This window comes from Podarcis vaucheri (genome assembly GCF_965113315.1).
Source record: "Podarcis vaucheri genome assembly, chromosome: 11".
In the NCBI taxonomy this organism is placed as follows: Eukaryota; Metazoa; Chordata; class Lepidosauria; order Squamata; family Lacertidae; genus Podarcis; species Podarcis vaucheri.
Window position 1 is genome coordinate 16,238,657 of NC_138749.1, and position 18,437 is coordinate 16,257,093.

Sequence of the window (18,437 nt, forward strand, 5' to 3'; positions counted from 1 at the left end):
CTTCCGCACCCGTGATTTTAGGGGTCCCCCGCTTGCCGTAGCGGGTCAGACCCGAACTCGCAGAGCCGTCCTCCTCCGGAGCTTCGGAAAGAGGACCGCCATTAGAGCTGGCGCCGACCGGAAGCTCGATATCCATCATCAAATAACTCAAGGGCTGTCAGACGGAAGAGGGAACAAGCTTGTTTTCTCCTGCCAGTGTGGTGTAGTGGTTAAGAGTGGTGGACTCATAATCTGGTGAACCGGGTTCGCTTCCCCGCTCCTCCACATGCAGCTGCTGGGTGACCTAGGGCTAGTCATACTTCTCTGAAGTCTCTCAGCCTCACTCACCTCACAGAGTGTTTGTTATGGGGGAGGAAGGGAAAGGAGAATGTTAGCCGCTTTGAGACTCCCTCGGGTAGTGATAAAGCGGGATATCAAATCCAAACTCTTCTTCTTCTCTTCTTCTGCTCTGGAGGGTCGGACTTGAACCAAAGTATTCAAGTTACCCAGCCCCAGCCCACCTGCAGAGGCAATCTTGGGCATAAAAAGGTAAAGGTAAAGGGACCCCTGACCATTAAGTCCAGTCACAGACAACTCTGGGGTTGCGCTGCTCATCTCGCTTTACTGGCCGAGGGAGCCGGCATTTGTCATGTGGCCAGAATAACGAAGCCGCTTCTGGCGAACCAGAGCAGCGCATGGAAACACTGTTTACCTTCCCGCTGGAGTGGTATCTATTTATCTACTTGCACTTTGACGTGCTTTTGAACTGCTAGGTTGGCAGGAGCAGGGACCGAGGAACGGGAGCTCACCCCGTCGCGGGGATTCAAACCACCAACCTTCTTGGGCATAGCTATGGGCAAACTGAGCAGATAGATGATTTTTCCTCCCTGTTTTATAATGAAGCTGAATGTTGCCTGATTCAAGACTGGCAATAGTAGGTACTTCTTCACACAGTTCATAGACTATGGAATTTGCTCCAGTGAGAGGTAGTGATTGCCACCGTCTTGGATGACTTTAAAATAGGAGTAGATAAATTCATGGGGGATACAGTGATTGCTAGTCATTACGGCCACTGTTCATGGACTGCAGAGGTTGGGCATACACCTGATGTACACACATTGGCTTGCAAAACAGCCATGTAAACCGGGGAGGACATTTAGTGGGGAGAGTCCCTATATATATCAAATCCTGCGCTAAGTGACTTTCAGTGCCCCTTTAGCATTCCAGCAATGGAGTTCCACTTATGAGCAAGCCATAGGACTCATGGATGAAAACATCTTTTCAATGACAAATCTACCCTGACAATCCTATTAATAGGATTAAGGTTCATTAAGGACATGTTTTGTCATATAAGTCTGCCCCAAATACCCTGGAGGTTTAAGTCTTGCATCGGAACCTGGGGCCTCTTACAGACTAAAATCTAAAGTACATCTTCTGAGAGCTACCTACATTTTTTAAAAACAACACCACCAAACAACACTTTAACCAGAGAGTACTGTATCAGATTTATACCAGACTGCCCATCAAAATATATATTTTACATTTACATTCCTGCCCGTCTTCAAAGAAATTCAAGGCAGTGTAATGGGTGTAATGGGGGCTATTTCATTTTATCCCCCCAAAAAACTCTGAGAGGTAGGTTAGGCTGAGAGAGTTTCACGGCAAAACCGAAACTTGAACCCAGGTTTCCCCGGAATCAAATGGATTCTGGTGCCAGATTCTTTTGCAGCTTGGTTCTGTTCGATTTTCTGCAGAAACAGTGGTAGAAAAGTCATTACCCTTGAGCTGAATGTTTGCCAGTTTAAGTAAAAGTTGGTATACCTCTCTCTTGCAAGCTGAGGCATGGCAAATGTGTAGAGGATTTCTGATTCTGCCTGGATGAAGCAAGCAAGTTGTGGTGAACCAGATTTCCTCCATATTTTTCTACATATTTTTTTAAAGTGCACGTTCACTACATTCACCAAACTAACGCCACTTCTAATTTGGCCCTGAGTTGCAAAGTCTGACACGCAGTGAAGCAATTACACTATTTCTTCACCATAGTTCTGTTTTCGCATAGTTAACACACATGTTGTCAGGAGCTCAAATCTGCAACAGGACTGAAAGTGATGTTTGGGGCTGTGTTTGTTTAGGCCAAGCTTCCACAGAGGCGCCAGCTTGCGAGGATGATGGGGTGCACATGATGTCAGGATGTTGGGAGGAATCAGAGCTCTGCAGTTCACATCCACGCTTTTTGGACATTGGGAGGCCTGGCCCCCAGGGGCGGAAGAAGGGGGGCGTGGTGGGGGTGGTCCGACCCGGGTTTCACCACTGAGGGGGGCGACAAAATGCCGGGCGGCACACTCCTGGGAGTGACATGGTGGTTTGGACGCCCGCAGGCTCGTGAGCACTGTCCCAAACAGTCCACCTGCCGCCTCCCCCTCAGCTGTAGGGTGGCTGAGTGAGAGGAGGCAAGAAGAATCCTTGGAGGCCCTGCGGAGCGTCCTCCTCCGGCTGGCTCTGCTTCCAGGCGCAGGGCACACATGCCACCCTAGGCGCCCAATCAGCTTGCTCAGCTGCTGCTGTCCCCCACCCCAAAAATATTCGGGGGCAGCCTCAGCCCCCAGGAGTTGGCACCCCTGCTCTCCAAGTTGGTACCCTCCAGATGTTTTGAATTACAGCTTCCATCAGAAGCCTGCAGGCCGGGGAAGCCTGGTTTAGGCAACAAGAAAAGACCCGTCTGGTATTCTCAGATACAGTGGTACCTCGGGTTAAGAACTTAATTCGTTCTGGAGGTCCGTTCTTAACCTGAAACTGTTCTCAACCTGAAGCACCACTTCAGCTAATGGGCCTCCCGCTGCTGCCGTGCCACCAGCGCACGGTTTCTGTTCTCATCCTGAAGCAAAGTTGTTAACCCGAGGTGCTATTTCTGGTTTAGCAGAGTCTGTAACCTGAAGCGTATGTAACCCGAGGTACCACTGTATTGTATTCTGTTCTGCCACTGTTGTCCTTTTGCATCAACTGCAAAGTAGGGTCTCGTTTTAACGTTTTAGTCTAAAGATTTGCAAGTTTCCGCTTCGAAAACAGTGTATAAAGAATTTTTTCAAAGCACCTAGCAACCATCAATATACACTTTAAAAAAGCACAAAATAAACTTTGATCAGAGAAACATGCCAAGTGCCATGTAATGTTGGTTCCACATTTTCTATGATTCAATCTTCCACCTATGCTCTGAAACCCCTGCTAATTGATCTGTCCTGGGTGCTATAATTATTATTATTATTATTATTATTATTATTATTATTATTATTATTATTATTATTATTATTTATATCCTGCCCTCTCCAGCCAAAGCAGGGTTCAGAGCAGCTAACAACAGTAAAAATATCACAGTTTACATAAAATCACAGTCAATTAATTGAAATACATTCTAAAATCAATTCAGAATCAAATTAATGGCAACCACTGGGCTAGAGTTCTGTGAAGATTACAGAAGGAGAGAGGGGGTCAGACTGCACCTTGGCCAAAGGTCTGGTGGAACAGCTCTGTTCTGCAGGCCCTGCGGAAAGATGTCAAGTCCCGCAGGGCCCTAGTCTCTTGTGACAGAGTGTTCCACCCGATCGGAGCCACAGTCGAAAAAGCCCTGGCTCTGGTTGAGGCCAGCCTAACCTCCCTGTGGCCTGGGATCTCCAATATGTTTTTATTTGAAGGCCGTAAGTTCCTCTGTGGGACATACCAGGAGATGTTAGAGATTATTGCATTGCAGGACTTTGACTAGATGTTCCTTGGGGTCTATTCTATGACACAGGTATATCAGCATGCACCCCGATACATATATTTTCTCCTTAATACCAATTGCTGCAACCATTTTCTCCTGATGGGACTCTATGACGGGAAATAAACCAGTTTGAATCCAGCCCACGCCACCTTGCCCTGCTGTACAGTAAATCTGCAGTCCTGCCACTGCTAAGCTGTATCCTAATGATGCTGACCCAGAGGCCACATGAAAAATGTGGCTTCAGAGAACGCATTTGAAGGAAAAGAGAGGGGGCGAACTGTAGGTGCTCCCAGGGATCAGAGGCAACAAGGGAAAGTGGGAGGAGATGCTTTTAAAAAGCAGCAGGCTTTAGGGTGGTTGTGTTGAACAAATCAAGTTTACAGGTGGCGATCCTGGAGAGATTCAGTTCATTTCACCTTTTAATGTACCATATTTTTTGCTCTATAAGACTCACTTTTCCCCTCCTAAAAAGTAAGAGGAAATGTGTGTGTGTCTTATGGAGCGAATGCAGGCTGCGCAGCTATCCCAGAAGCCAGAACAGCAAGAGGGAACAGCTCTTGCTGTTCTAGCTTCTGGGATTCAGAATATTTTTTTTCTTGTTTTCCTCCTCCCAAAACTAGGTGCGTCTTATGGTCTGGTGTGTCTTATAGGGCGAAAAATACAGTAATTTGCACTTCTTCAACCAATACGCAGCCAAAATGTAGCCATAGTTCAAAATCTGCCCTTCTTCAAATTCTGTTTGTTTGTACAAATGCACGTACGCAAGGGGAAAGTGTGCATTACAGTGCATACAATAATATGCAGCAATGCATTCTATTAAGGGTGCAAACTTGAGCTTGAGATTGGAAAAAACGAGAAGCCAACATTGACAAATGTGTCCATCCCTACTTACAGACAGGGGGACGTATTGAAAAATGGGGGGCACATCACCACACAATCTGTAAGCTTGTCCTTGGCCCTCATCAAGCACACCCACATTTGGGTAAAAGCAGAATTCATTGTGTTGGTGGGTTTGAAGAAATGTGCGCCGGTCATGTTTTGTGTCCTACTTGCCCGTTACTCTATTTTAGCCTATAGAGCATGATTTGCAGTAGAAGTCGGATGCCAAAAGACTTCTCCGCCTCCATGCGCCCTGAGAAAAATGGTTCCCAACCCCCAAGGTCTGGCAAAGTGAACATTACGAGACCTGACAGCTCCTGGGAAGATTTTTTTCTTAACTTTTCTTTAAGTTGCGCCTTAACAAGGTGCCTGCGCATGGGCCCAAGTTTAACGCTTTTCCCCTGCTGTTCCATAGCCTCGGTGATTGTAACCCTAAGCAATTATGAATGAAGGACCCCGAGGATTCAATAATTGGTTACCTGAGGACATTTCTGAATGTGTCAGATTCCCTGTGGATTGATAATGTCATTACCAAAGCTTAATTTATACAGAAAGTAAAAGGCTGCAGAGAAAACTTCCGAGCACTTAATTGGGCCATCGCTTCAGATAAATACTTAATTCAATTATTATTATTTTTAAAAACCAAAACATGTGCAGGAAAAATATCAGTACCAACACTTAACACTGCTATCCTGACATTGTAAAAGCTTGTTTCATTGATTATTTGGACAAGTGGATCTTGAATTGGATTTTGGCTTGATGGTCACTAAGGCAGGAAACAAGGGGGGGGGGGAATAGACTGACAAGGGTTCAGCATTATAATCTGGAACCAGAACACTGGTGCTATGACATGTTACAGGGTTTCAGCAAGAAGTTGCAGGACATGTACTGACTGGAAACTAAGCAGTATGACTGCCCTGAAAGTTCTCAGGCACAAATAATATTAAAAGTGGGATAGGCAAATCATCTGCAGATGATTTGGTAATTACACTACAGTGGTACCTCGGGTTAAGTACTTAATTCATTCTGCAGGTCCGTTCTTAACCTGAAGCACCACTTTAGCTAATGGGGCCTTCCGCTGCTGCGCCGCCGGAGCACGATTTCTGTTCTCATCCTGAAGTAAAATTCTTAACCTGAGGTAATATTTCTGGGTTAGTGGAGTTTGTAACCTGAAGCGTATGTAACCTGAAGCGTATGTAACCTGAGGTACCACTGTAAAGGTAAAGGGACCCCTGACCTTTAGGTCCAGTCGTGACCGACTCTGGGGTTGCGGAGCTCATCTGGCTTTATTGGCCGAGGGAGCCGGCGTACAGCTTCTGGGTCATGTGGCCAGCATGATTAAGCCGCTTCTGGCAAACCAGAGCAGCGCACGGAAATGCCGTTTACCTTCTCGCCAGAGCAGTACCTATTTATCTACTTGCACTTTGACATGCTTTCGAATTGCTAGGTTGGCAGGAGCAGGGACCAAGCAACAGGAGCTCACCCCGTCGTGGGGAGTCGAACCGCGACCTTCTGATCGGCAAGTCCTAGGCTCTGTAGTTTAACCCACAGTGCCACCCTTTCCCTAAAGTGATAGAAAAAAATCCAAAAGTATGGACAAGTGGCTGGGTTTAAACTGAATAAAAACAAAACTAAATTATTAGTCAAAAATCTTAGAGAATCAGAAAAGATGGAACTCTCCCAGAGTTTAGATATAGAAAGTGATAAAAAAGTAAAGTATTTAGGAATATGGTTAACAAACAGGAATCTCAATATATATAAAGAAAATTATGAAAAAATGTGGAATGAAATGAAAAGGAATCTAGAAATTTGGAGTAGGATGACTCTTTCTTTTTTAGGAAGAATTGCAGCAATTAAAATGAATGCATTGCAAAAAATGTTGTTCCTCTTTCAAACAATACTGATAAAAAGTAAAAGCATCTGCTTCAAAAAACGCCAAAAAGATATTTCAAATTTTATGTGGAGGGGGGAAAGACCAAGAATAAAACAGAAAATACTTACAGATGTAAAAGAAAGAGGGGGCTTTTCCCTTCCAGATTTCAGAATTTATTATGAAGCAGCATGCCTTACTTGGATTCAGGATTGGATCAAATTGGAGAAAGAGACGACAATAGAACTGGAGGGACATAATAACATATTTGGCAGGCATGCATATTTGTGGTATGGAAAAACCAAAGTACATAAAGGATTTCACAATCATATAATAAGAAAATCTTTAATAAAAGTTTGGGGAAAATATAAAGACTCATTAGAAGAAAAGACTCCATGGTGGTTATTGCCTATTGAAGCACTATCATTTAAAATGTCAACAAAGAAAGAAACATGGCCAACATATAGAGATCTATTAACTGAACAGGAAGGAAAGCTATAATTGAAGGATTATGAAGGAATACCTTCAAGCTGGCTACAACATAGACAGATAAATGAAATATTTAAGGAAGATAATAAAAAAGGATTTGGTTATACAATTTCTAGATTCCAAGGAGGGATAATAGATGACATTTTTAAATTACGTAATGTTTTTTAAGAAAGTTCAAAGTTTGTTATTGGAATGGGAAACGAAGGAGAAGGAAGTTAAGTCAGTAATGATTAAGTGGGCACAAGATGTGGGCATAATATACAAATTGAAGAGTGGGAAAAACTTTGGAAAGTAAATATGAAATTCACAGATTGTATTTTATTGAAAGCGAATTACCGTATTTTTCGCTCTATAACACGCACCTGACCATAACACGCACATCGTTTTTAGAGGAGGAAAACAAGGGAAAAAATATTCTGAATGAAACAGTGGACGTATCATTTTTGTGCTTCATGCTGTGGCCACAGACATGTGATCTGATGGTGAATTTGGGGTGACCCAATGCAAAGATCCTGAGGATCCATGTGGACCCATACTTTTTAACCACGTTTTTGCACCATTGCAGCCCCAGGCAACAGTGGGTGCGTGATTTTGGGGGGGCAGGCTGTAGCCATGGACATGCTATGTGCTCTGATGGTGAATTTTGGCTGACCCAATGCAAAGATCCTGAGGATCCATGTGGACCCATACTTTTTAACCACGTTTTTGCACCATTGCAGCCCCAGGCAACAGTGGGTGCGTGATTTTTGGGGGGGCAGGCTGTAGCCATGGACATGCTGTGTGCTCTGATGGTGAATTTGGGGTGACCCAATGCAAAGATCCTGAGGATCCATGTGGATCCATGCTTTGTAACCACATTTTAAGTGGGGAGGGAAGGAAAAACACAGAAGGCTAAGAATGCAGGAGAGGGCTATAACGTGAGGAAAGGAAGGCAAAAGTTTTCCCCCACCCAGCGAAACCTAAGCTTTGCCATCCCTTAAGAGGTACAGACACTGTAATCTTCCAGATCGCATGAATTTACAGGCAAAACACTGTTTAAGGATTTCATCCTTTTAAATGGAAGAAAGCATATTTGAATGCTGTGTGTCTCCAAAAACAAAAAGCAGGAAGTCAAATCAGAATTTTAAGCCGAACCTGTAATCTCTCTTCCCCTCACAAACATTGTTCCCTCCGGAGCAGGGAGAGGATAGAAGGACGGACGCTCTGCTTTCCTCTCTTCTTGCCTGGAGGGGAGGGGCTTTCCCTGCTCTTTGTTCCGTTTGAGCAAACACAGCAACGAAACAGAGAGGGCGGGCAGTAAGACCCTGAGGCAGAATGCAGGAAAGCAGCCACTTCCTCTCTTCAGGCTTCCCTTCTCCCTAAAGCGCGGTTTGATTTTTGCCTGATTTTTTGGCTCCAGGGACCACACATTCGCTGCATAACACGCACAGACATTTCCCCTTCCTTTTTAGGAGAAAAAATCTGCGTGTTATAGAGCGAAAAATACGGTACATGAAAATGATGTATAGATGGCATATAACACCGATTAAGCTGGCCAAAATGTATAGAACAGAATCAAGTAACTGTTGGAGATGTAAAAATAAGGAGGGTACCTTTTATCATATGTGGTGGGAATGTAGTATCATCAAAAAAAAATTGGGAGATGATATATAACGAACTGAAAAAAATGTTTAAAATGACGTTTGTTAAAAAAAAAACAGAAGCATTTTTAATAGGTATTTCTGATCAAGGATGCTGAAAGAGAAATGGAAAATATTCATGTACGCGACAACAGCGGCAAGAATCCTAATAGCACGAAACTGGAAGACTGGAGAAATACCTTCGAAAGCACAATGGCAGGAAAAATCGAAGAACTATGCAGAATTAGCTAGCGGATAAGCTACATGAAAAAGACAATAGTGATTTTTAAAAAGAATGGGAACCTTTCATCAACTATCTGCAGAAACAACTGAAAGAAATGGACTGGGTTGCAGGATTTGAAGAAACATTCACAACTTTATTTAACAAAATGCATGAAGAATAACATTGTAAAAACATTTTGACATTTATAAGGAATAGCAGATTTTATCATCTAATGTAACAAACCAGAGGGGTAACTGAAGGAAGTTAACAGGAAGGGAGGGGGAACGTAGAATGTATGTTTGGAAATGATTTTTTTATTTGTTGTTAGAAAAGAAAACTAATAAAAATTATATACAAAAGAAAAGAAAAGAAGTGGGATCGCATGTAACTGCCCCAATACCATCATGAGCACAAGCTGTCATGAATGCACAATAAACAAGATGTCTGGAGAGGCTTCTTTTAGTTTTGGTGGCAGCGATGGTTGGGCTTATCTTGGAGGTCCAGGGCCACAGATAGATTAGGCTGGCTTCAACCAGAGCCAGGGCTTTTTCGGCTGTGGCTCCGATCTGGCGGAACGCTCTGTCACAAGAGACGAGGGCCCTGCAGGACTTGACATCTTTCCGCAGGGCCTGCAAGACAGAGCTGTTCCGCCAGGCCTTTGGCCAGGGCACAGCCTGACTCCCTCCTTTGGCAATCCTCACGGAACTCTAGCCCAATGGTTGCCATTAATCTGATTTGAACTGATTTTAGAATGAACTGATTTTAGAATGTTGTATCATTTTACCGTTGTTATCCGCTCTGAGCTCGGCTTCAGCTGGGGAGGGCGGGATATAAATAAAAATTTATTATTATTATTATCATCTGTGTTCATTTCTTGGACTTCATTGTAACTCTAGCAATGTCACAAATGCATGACAAATGGGGATCTGCTCTTTTTGGTCTGCATATCTGGAAGACCAACCCCTTTGATGCCTATCAGGTATAGAACTACCAAGCTGCGCAGAGAGATACAAGTGATGAACAAAATCATCATGGGGTCTTAGCAGTGGTGGACATCCATTTCTGGGGCCCCTGAAGCTTGAATTGTTATGGGGACCTCTCCGCAATCAGCAACGAGCTCTGAGTAACCACTGTTATCTTCTTTAATGGGGTTGTTTACAACATCTGTGCTACTGACTCTCAAAATTCAGGGTTGCTGAAATATATACAACAACAAAAATTAATCAATTTGAGTTGTGCGACTCAAATTGGGTCTACTAGACCCATTCCCTGCCCCCGAAGCAATGTAGACTAAAGTCAGGGAACTGTAGCGCTGCGAAGTGCTGAGCAATTTCTGATCCAGATTCCTCTTGCCCCTCAGAGAAGTATAATTCCCAGAGTTCCCTAAGCCAGTTTGAGCCTGCAGTGTGGATATGCACGTTCACTGCGGTCAGAAGTAGGAAGGTGAATTTGGTTTAATCCCCAATTAAACTAATGTATCCGTCTCCCTGATTCAGATGGCTCTGAATTTTGCTTGCATTACCACTGGATTAAAAGGGAGCATTACAACGGGAAAGGGAATTTCAAAGTGCAGCACACTCATTTGGCTGAGTGGTTTGAGGAACGGAGCATTTTAAACCTTTGAAGAATGCCATGTTTTATATATGAAGCATTTACTTTTCCATTTCTTCACCTAAGGACAGCCCCAGTTTTCTTGCCCCAGGTAAATCAATTCCCTCTTTTGGCAATGCCTTAAATCAGGGGTGGGGAACATATGGCTTTCCAGATGTTGATGGACCACAACAAATTCCATCCTCCCTCATCACTGGCCATGCAGGGCTGATGGCAGTTGGAGTCCAACATCTGGGGAGCCAGGGGTTCCCCATCCCTGGCTTAAAATGTTCAGGATGCCGAAGCGTTCCTTCCACTATTCATATCAGTTAGCAAACTGATCATAAAGACGAAATTATGATGTTCCATTTGCTCAAGTCCAAAATACACATGAGGCTAAATCTACCTTTGCCAAGCTAGAATCTCTCCAGATGTTTTGGCCTACAACGTCCATCAGCCCCAGTTGTGTGCACACTTGGTTTTCGGTTTTCCCCCACTCCCTCTCAACAGTCTCCCTGCTTTCTGCCTTAGTCCTCTCTGGGCTGTATTTGGAAGTTTCCCACTTAGATTCCCCCACTACATATATACATATACATACACATACATATATATATACACACACTGTATATGGAAGTGAGAACTGGACCATCAAGAAGGCTGATCGCCGAAGAATTGATGCTTTTGAATTATGGTGCTGGAGGAGACTCTTGAGAGTCCCATGGACTGCAAGAAGATCAAACCTCTCCATTCTGAAGGAAATCAGCCCTGAGTGCTCACTGGAAGGACAGATCCTGAAGTTGAGGCTCCAATACTTTGGCCACCTCATGAGAAGATAAGACCCCCTGGAAAAGACCCTGATGTTGGGAAAGATGGGGGGCACAAGGAGAAGGGGACGACAGAGAATGAGATGGTTGGATAGTGTTCTTGAAGCTACCAGCATGAGTTTGACCAAACTGCGGGAGGCAGTGGAAGACAGGAGTGCCTGGCGTGCTCTGGTCCATGGGGTCACGAAGAGTCGGACACGACTAAACAACAACAACAAAATGTTGTGCTTCTGCAAACCTTGGGGTTACCCTGGATCTGCTAGTGCCTCCCTGTTGCTCACAACTCTTGACAATTTGGCTCTATTTATTTTATTTTATTATTACATTTATGTCCCACCTTTTCCTCCAAGGAACCTAGGGTGGTGTTCTTGGTTCTCACCCACCCCATTATCCTCACGCAACAACCCTCTGAGGTAGCCTGTTCTGAGAGACAGTGGCTGGCCCAAGGCCACCCAGTGATCTTCATGGCTGAGTGCAGATTCAAACCCAGGTCTCCCAAGTCCTGGTCCAACACTAACCGTTACACCACAATGATATGCCACTGTGCAATTCTTGACTTAATTCATGGCTCTTGCGCTTTCTCACCCCCTCTTTGTAACGGTTGTTTCTCACACAGACCTGTCAAGTGCACTTATCGAAGACTCACCACTTCAAGTGAAGTGCCCGTTCTGTGGACCACCCCACAGCTCTTAGGAAAGCTTTAAGTATTTCATACCCTCCAACATTCCTCTGGTGAAAATAGGGACCTTCCATTCCATAATGATAATTCTACTATTTACACCCCACACATCTTACTGGATTGCCCCAGTCACTCTGGGCAGCTTTCAACAGATATAAAAAACCCCATGATAAAACATTAAACATTAAAGAACTTCCCTATACAGGATTGTTTTCAGATGGCTTGGGGTTGACCATCGCTGTCAACTTTTCCCTTTTCTTGTGAGGAATCCTATAAGGGAATTTCCCTTTAAAAATGGGAAGCGTTGACAGCTATGCAGATAACTCCATACCCTCCAACATTTCTCCAGTGAAAATAGAGACATCCTAAGGAAAAGGGGGACATTCTGGGATTGATCAGAAACCGGGGCAGATTCTCTAAATCAGGGATGTTCCTGGAAAATAGGGACACATCGAGGGGCTGGTATCTGCAAACATCTGGACTCAAAACAGTGGTGATAGGCCCATTTGCAGTGTAACCAGACAACAAACTCACAACAATATAGGCCTCTTTGCTCCTTTTGGTCTGTAAACAAAAGGATAGGGAACTGTAGCACTACGGCCATTGAACCAGCCCTATTGGCTTTCAAGCCTTCAGCAGGATATCTGGAAAGGAGAGGTTATGGGTGGGGTTCAAGTAGTGAGTGCCATCAGCAGAAGCCCTTTACCCCCATCTCTTCGCCTATGCCCCACCAAAATTGTCTTGGGGTGAGTCAGAGAATGTTTGGAACAGTGCACAGAGGGAGGAAAGGGCCATCGTTTTGTCTGGCAAACTGAAATGCTTGACCTGACGGAATGATGACCTTAGCACAGCATTGAATTCCTGCTTGTGTGCGTACAATTCTATGCGCCTGGGCTCTCCATGTTGACCACACAAGGCTGCCACCCCTGTGGATCTGCAGCTTTTGGAGTTAGTCCTAAAGAACATACCCACCTGGAACAACATCGTTATGAGATTGTGGCTGGGCTGGACCCCACCACACACATACACACAATTGATGGTTTGGTCCGATCCTGACCAGGCATATCCTGTGCCAACCAGTGGCAAAGTGATACATGCTGAAGTGCAGGTGCCCTTCATGACCGCTCCCATAGACGCACCTCCTTAACCGTGCCCCTTCTAAGACGGCACAGAAAAAGTGAGCTTTCGACTAACGCAGACAATAAACAATGTTTCAATACCAAGCTACCATTTTTCTCACCCCTCTTTTCCCAATATGAACCCATCCAGACCCTTTGCTCTTCCTCTCAGGTTATCTTCCAGGTGCCCTCCCCACCAGCAAGTTTGAAGGATGGTGACAAGGTGAGAGCCTTTTCGGTTGTGGCTCCCCACTTGTGGAATGCTTTTCCCAGCAAGGTCTGCCTGGCACCATCATTAACTTCCTTTTCGCAACACGTGAAAAACTCTCTTCTCCCCAGGCATTTGATGGATTGTGGTTATTTTTCTGTCTATTGGTGGTAAGTTTTAGCTGCTGAAGTTTTGCTGCTGTTTTATAGGGCCTGTTTTATTGATTAGGGCATGGCTTTTATTGCAATCCATTTATGCTTTGTGCATAAGTCAAGCATGAGACTCGTAATCTTAGGGTAATGGGTTCGTGTCCCAAACCGGGTGAAAGATTCCCGCTTTGCAGGGGGTTGGACTAGATGATCCTTGTGGTCCCTTCCAACTCTAGGATTCAAACTTAAAATTTCAAGCTTGTAGGCTCCTTATGTGGCAAGAGAAACCTTAGAGTAAGAACTGGTACCTACCAAATCTCACTGCTTGAATTGGAGCATGTGTAGAATTGGAGAATATTGTTATATTCTCAGAATGTGAGCTGAACTACTAACACAGGATTTTTCTTGTAGCTTTATACTGCTGAACAGTAAACAAAATACAGACAGAAAGTCACACAGCCTCTCTCTCTATACTTAGAAACTAAGTCCAGCTGTTAAAACCTAATAACCAAGATTTAGCCATCATGTCATTCGATTACAGACTGTAGTCACGCAATGTTCTGGCCTGGTGATGAAAAACACTTCAGACTTATATAAAGCTTTAAACTTCCCGTTGAAAAGGCATTAGGCTCCCCAGGTAGCTTTGCCATTCATCTTACCTGCTTCCACTAATGTTCAGATACACACCTTTTAAGACATTCCCATTTGTATGTGAGTGGGTGGCAGAACGTTAAGTCTGCATTAGACTTGGTTCAGGGTGTTATGGCACTCTGGCTGCAGAACTCCCTTCCACTGCAGACAGTTGTGTCATGTCCCCCACCCCACCCCCGGCTCCAATAACAGCCTTTCAGTGTCAGGTTAATACATATTCTTTCCCTCGGGCCTCTGGAGGCGGCTGATGTATGGAACTGGTGTTTCTGCTGCCGAATTGTTGCTGTTTTTCAGGTGTGGTTTTATGGGCTTGGTCTGTTTTCTTTGAGATGTTGCATTTTAACGAAAGGTTGGATATACTGTGGATTTGGGGGGAGGGAAAGGGGGAGGCAAAGGCAAGTGGAAGGCTATTTGCAGTTGCTCCCCCCTCCCTTCACCCCCAAGGCATCAGCAGCACTGAAGATCTCAGTTTATATACATTGCCAAGAAAGAGGACAAAAGTGGGGCAGGGAATTTGCATTCAATTCGCATAATAAAAAAATTCCTTCCAGTAGCACCTTAAAGACCAACTAAGTTAGTTCTTGGTATGAGCTTTCGTGTGCATGCACACTTCTTCAGATACGTATGAAGTATTCTTCAGATAGGTATCTGAAGAAGTGTGCATGCACACGAAAGCTCATACCAAGAACTAACTTAGTTGGTCTTTAAGGTGCTACTGGAAGGAATTTTTTTATTTTGACTATGGCAGACCAACACGGCTACCTATCTGTAACTCAATTCGCATAGGCATCTTTAAATGTATACACATGCAAATTGAGAAATAATTTAAATAGCACTATAGTGGAAAAGACTAGTGGGAAATACAGTGAGTGTGTGATCTGTGTGCCTGTACAACATGCTGCCAGGGTGCTCACTGCTAATGGGCAACTTAGGGGCCTCACCTGCTCTCCCTAAATAATGGTTCTTTATCTTTAAACCAGGCCTGGACTGAGCAGCCCTCCATCTTTGAACAGAGGACTGCCCTCTGAAAACTAGCCCTCTCTCCCTAAAAGGTGTCACTCGCTTTGGTTTTATATCGCAGGGTGCTGCTTAATGTACAGGAGGAGGGACACTGAAAAAGAAATCTTCAACCTGTTGCTGAAAACAGTCAGGGGTTTCCTGGTAAATCAGGTTGGAGAGGACAACAATTCTACCGTACTTTTCCACATGTGTTATATATATATATATATATATATATATATATATATATATATATATATATGCTTTCGTAGATTTTCACGGGTATAGGAATGCAGGTTTTGGTGTCTTCGGGTGTCTTCCCGTGTAAGAGTCGGGGTGTCTGTGCGACGTTTCGACGAGGTCTCACTCGTCATCTTCAGGCTGGTGCTTTCGGCTTCTTGTTACTGGAACAGAGTAACAAGAAGTCTGTTCCAGTAACAAGAAGCCGAAAGCACCAGCCTGAAGATGACGAGTGAGACCTCGTCGAAACGTCGCACAGACACCCCGACTCTTACACGGGAAGACACCCGAAGACACCAAAACCTGCATATATATATATATATATATATATATATATATATATATATATATGTAATAATAATTTATTATTTATACCCCACCCATCTGGCTGGGTTTCCCCAGCCACTCTGTGCGGCTTCCAACGAAGATAAAAAATACATTAAAATGTCACACATTAAAAACATCCCTTCAGATGTCTTCTAAATGTATGTATATGTATATGTATATGTATATGTATATGTGTATGTGTATATGTATATGATGTATATGTATATGTATTTTCTCTCTCTCTCTCTCTCCACACAGATAAGTAGGCAAGAACACACACACACATATATATCTTTAGGTTAATAGTTAAACAATCTATGTTGTTCCCTCTTGTACTGATTGCAACCCCAACAAGGGATATTTTACATTTTGTTTAAAAATGATGGGCTACTGCAGGGGTCAGCAAACTTTTTTTATGAGGGGGCCGGTTCACCGTCCCTCAGACCTTGTGGTGGGCCGGACTGCACACACGCGCAGCGGAGGGGGGCTTCTCTCTCTCCCCCAACCCCCGCCCCTGCTTTCCTTCCTTCTCCTCCACACTGCCTGTGGTTGGGAGCCGGCGGAGGTGGAGCAACTCTCCTTTCCGAGCCAGATTTCCTGGGCGCCAGGCGCAGGGCCAACAGGCACGCCAAGCTCCAGCTGAAGCCCCGCAATGTGCCCGTCACGATGCCCACTGCGTGGCCATGGACGGAGAGGCTGGCGGGCAGGTGGTGAGTCTGGGCCGCACCTCAGCGCGCAGGCGACGAGGCTTCGGATTGGCTGGCACCAATCAAAGCCCAGCCCCCTTCCCCCGCAGGGTGGGGAGAAGCCAAGAAGAGGGAGGGAGGAGGTGGCGCCGCAGTGTGTGTGAAGGGGTGGGGAATGGCAAAAAATGGTGCCTGAAAAAATTTGCAAAAAAATATATGGCGCAGCACAAACGATCATGCCGACCCAAGCGGTGATTCCAGGACCATCCACGGGCCGGATCCAGAGGGCAATTAGGCCTGATCCGGCCCACAGACCTTAGTTTGCCAGCTCCTCGGCTACTGAGTCAGAGGGCAGAGGGAAAACATTAAAACAAAAGTTTGATTTTAAAAACCCAAACTCCAAACACATCTGATCTTACCTTTGGGAGTCTGTACTTCTCTCGCAAATGGACCCTCAGGACGGCTCTCTCGGCCTTTTTTGTTGCAAAGGCTGCATCTCTTTCCATCCTAGGAACAGATATGGGAGGTTTTGTCATCATGGATGGCTAAGGAATTGGCAAGGAAGGCCGCACGACAGAAGAAGACATTGCGGAAAACCACACAAGCGCAAGATAAATATTCTAATAACATAATGAAGGAAATGATTACATGCACACCATGCACTTAAAGCACATCCCCCCCAAATCCCAAAGAATATTGTGAACTGTACTTTACTCCCAGCAACCAGCTCTCAACAATGAGTCCTCCATCTTTAGTCTTGGGCTGCATTACACACTAACCCATTTCTAGCCTTAACCATTTGGGCCCAGGGTACCTCAAGGACTGCCTAATCCCATGTATCCCAGCCCAGTTACTGAGATCATAGAATCATAGAGTTGGAAACATGAGAGTCATCTAGTCCAACCCCCCTGCAATGCAGATAATCTTTTGCCTGACTTGGGGCTCAAACCCACAACCCTGAGATTAAGAGTCTCATGCCAACTGAGCTGTCTCAGACCTGGTCTTTGGAGGAGCCACTGTTACTGGTCTCCCATGGCTTGGATCCACCAGAAGCCATGTGTTTAGTACTGGGAGCCCAGTTTTGTAGAACTCCCATCCAGAGGAGGTCCAACATATCTATCTATCTATCTATCTATCTATCTCACCCAGCAGGCATTTTAACTGAAGTTTGATTTCATAGTTTTAACTGATTTGTATTCTTTTTTGTACCGTACAGTGGTACCTCGGGTTACAGACCTTCAGGTTACAGACTCCGCTAACCCAGAAATAGTACTTCGGGTTAAGAACTTTGCTTCAGGATGAGAACAGAAATCGCACAGCAGTGGCGTGGCAGCAGCGGGAGGCCCCATTAGTTAAACTGGTACCTCAGGTTAAGAACAGTTTCAGGTTAAGAACGGACCTCAAGGTTTCAAAGTACTGCGATTTTGAGACTATTTCATATAAATTGTATAAATAAATAAGCAAGAACGTAAGTGTAGCCCTTCTAGGTCAGACCAGGGCTATCCTGTTCTCACAGTGGCCAGCTAGATGCCTCTGGGAAGTCCAGCAGCAGAGCGTGAAGGCAATAGCTCCCTCCAGCAACTAGTATTCAGTGAAATGAACATACCGTACATCAGCTATGCTAGTAGAAGAAGAAGAAGAGTTTGGATTTGATATCCCGCTTTATCACTACCCGAATGAGTCTCAAAGCGACTAACAATCTCCTTTCCCTCCCCTCCCCACAACAAACACTCTGTGAGGTGAGTGGGGCTGAGAGACTTCAGAAAAGTGTGACTAGCCCAAGGTCACCCAGCAGCTGCATGTGGAGGAGCGGGGAAGCAAACCCGGTTCCCCAGATTACGAGTCTACCGCTCTTAACCACTACGCCACACTAGTAGTTGGGCAGCATCTAAAGAGCTGTGCTGGACCAGACATCTACTGCAGCATCCTGCTTCCAGGACTGGCTTTAAGGAAGCCCCTAAGATAGGCAAGATGAAGAATGGTATTCTTAGCACCTACTGTCTCTTCATAGGGACATGTGCATTGCTTTGGGCCTCTAGGAAGCACTTAGCTTAAAGCCATGCTTCTGAAACTGGGAATTGAAGGCCTTTGGATGGGTGTGGAAGGAAGGCAAAGTTCAAGGGGAGGTTGGAATGGTGCCTTCCTCAATC

The 18,437-nt window shown here is 44.8% G+C and overlaps 1 protein-coding gene across 2 annotated transcripts in view; it reads right to left on the reverse strand.

The window, feature by feature from the left end:
- CPLX4 (complexin 4) overlaps positions 1-18,437 on the reverse strand; it is a 38,306-nt gene that overhangs the window by 15,164 nt on the left and 4,705 nt on the right. For both annotated transcript variants that reach the window (XM_082242293.1, XM_082242292.1), the window contains exon 2: positions 16,707-16,794. In XM_082242293.1, coding sequence (XP_082098419.1) covers positions 16,707-16,794 — 88 coding nt within the window. The remainder of the gene's footprint in view (positions 1-16,706; positions 16,795-18,437) is intronic.